This window comes from Pseudomassariella vexata (assembly GCF_002105095.1).
Source record: "Pseudomassariella vexata strain CBS 129021 chromosome Unknown BCR38scaffold_3, whole genome shotgun sequence".
NCBI lineage: Eukaryota > Fungi > Ascomycota > Sordariomycetes > Amphisphaeriales > Pseudomassariaceae > Pseudomassariella > Pseudomassariella vexata.
Window position 1 is genome coordinate 3,269,268 of NW_024467958.1, and position 1,517 is coordinate 3,270,784.

Sequence of the window (1,517 nt, forward strand, 5' to 3'; positions counted from 1 at the left end):
TTGTACTTTGACGTAACATAGAAAAGCATGAATTTAAAGCAACAATCCAAGTAGCATCTATTTACACCAAGCATTTCTGTAACCATCCTTATTTACCGAAAGACATCAAAACTATGTAGATACCCGTAATAAAATTGCCCTTTCCTTCATATTGCCTTGTCCGCCTTCTTTGTACTAATCTCCTCTCTTTGTTTCCATGCGGCACTCTGAGTCACTCGACCTGACCCTTATAGATGGATGAGTATGTTATAAATTACGAAAACTATCTTTCAATTCATCTTCCATTTCTTATCCCCAATCAAGCTTGTAAATTACCGAATTAATAACTACTATGGCATCTGGGTATTTGCAGGGCTTATTATCCCTTATGGCATCCTCGTCTGCTGAAGACTCAATGACTACATCCATGAATAAGGTCGATCTGCAACGAATTCTTGGAGACACCCAATCTCACCAGCATAACACTGGAAGCGACAGCGTTATCTCCAATGTTGACTCTTACGACACCAAGAGTATTGACCCGGGTCAAGGTCATCAGCATAGCACTGCCCCTATCCAGAACACCATCAAAAACCGCGTCATCCTCAAAGTCGGCGAGCAGCATTTTAACACCTTCCGTGACACACTGACCGGTGAGAGCAAATACTTTGCGGCTCGTTTCTTAGGCAGCTGGAACGACACCGACAAAGATGGCTCCTACTTCATCGATACAGATCCGGACATATTTAAGTACGTCCTCAACTACCTCCGCGATGGCAGTTTGCCGTTATTCTTCAACGCTGCTACCAAGGAATTTAACTACGAGAAATACACTGCTCTTCTGGGACAGGCCAAGTACTTTGGCATCGCGAAGCTGGAAAACTGGATTGAAAAGGAGCGGTATCTCGCTGCTGCAAAGACCGAATACACATCAACCATGATCTCAGGCGATAACCTGAATGCAGAAATCTCTTACCATTTTGATACAGTGAAGGGAAACGCCACCCTTGATTTATCATATGGCTGGGGTACAAAAAAGGTTTATGTGTGTCCCAGAGCAATTCCAGTTCATCGCGGACAGCCGGACCTCTGTGGTGCGAAGTGTCACAAGGCCCAGATTGGCGAAAGACGTAACTTCGAGGATGAACCGGTTCTGAAAGTCTTCGTGATAAGAAGTGAGGTGATCTTCGATCCGAAGGTTTGCATGGGTGGTGGGTTAGAGGAGCTTGGAAGTCCGTAACATAATGAGGTGTAAGGGAACTGAAACAACGGGGGTCGGGTCGTCTTCGTCGCTTAGGACTATCTATTGCTAAACATATGCTTTGCGAGACCTAGCCCAGGGTTGGATATAAGAAGAGCGTTAAGGTCGTTTGGTAGAAAACAAAGTGGTCATTTTCTTCATTTCAGGATGCTGGGTTCGGGGATTTTCATTAGAAAACTGTCGACTTCGTCTGGCGTGAATCCTCATGTTTTATTACGCACAGATAATCGTTGGATTGAATCACTTTATGTTCTTTGCAACTCAGGTTTGGGGGTTT

General features: G+C 44.4%; 1 protein-coding gene across 1 annotated transcript; it reads left to right on the top strand.

The window, feature by feature from the left end:
- Positions 1 to 577: 577 nt before the first annotated feature.
- BCR38DRAFT_293565 (BTB/POZ protein) lies at positions 578 to 1,204 on the top strand (the record flags this gene model as incomplete). Its single annotated transcript, XM_040854480.1, has 1 exon — positions 578 to 1,204. A coding segment is annotated over one exon (627 nt), but the record flags the coding sequence as incomplete, so codon positions are not given.
- Between the last annotated feature and the right edge of the window lie 313 nt (positions 1,205 to 1,517).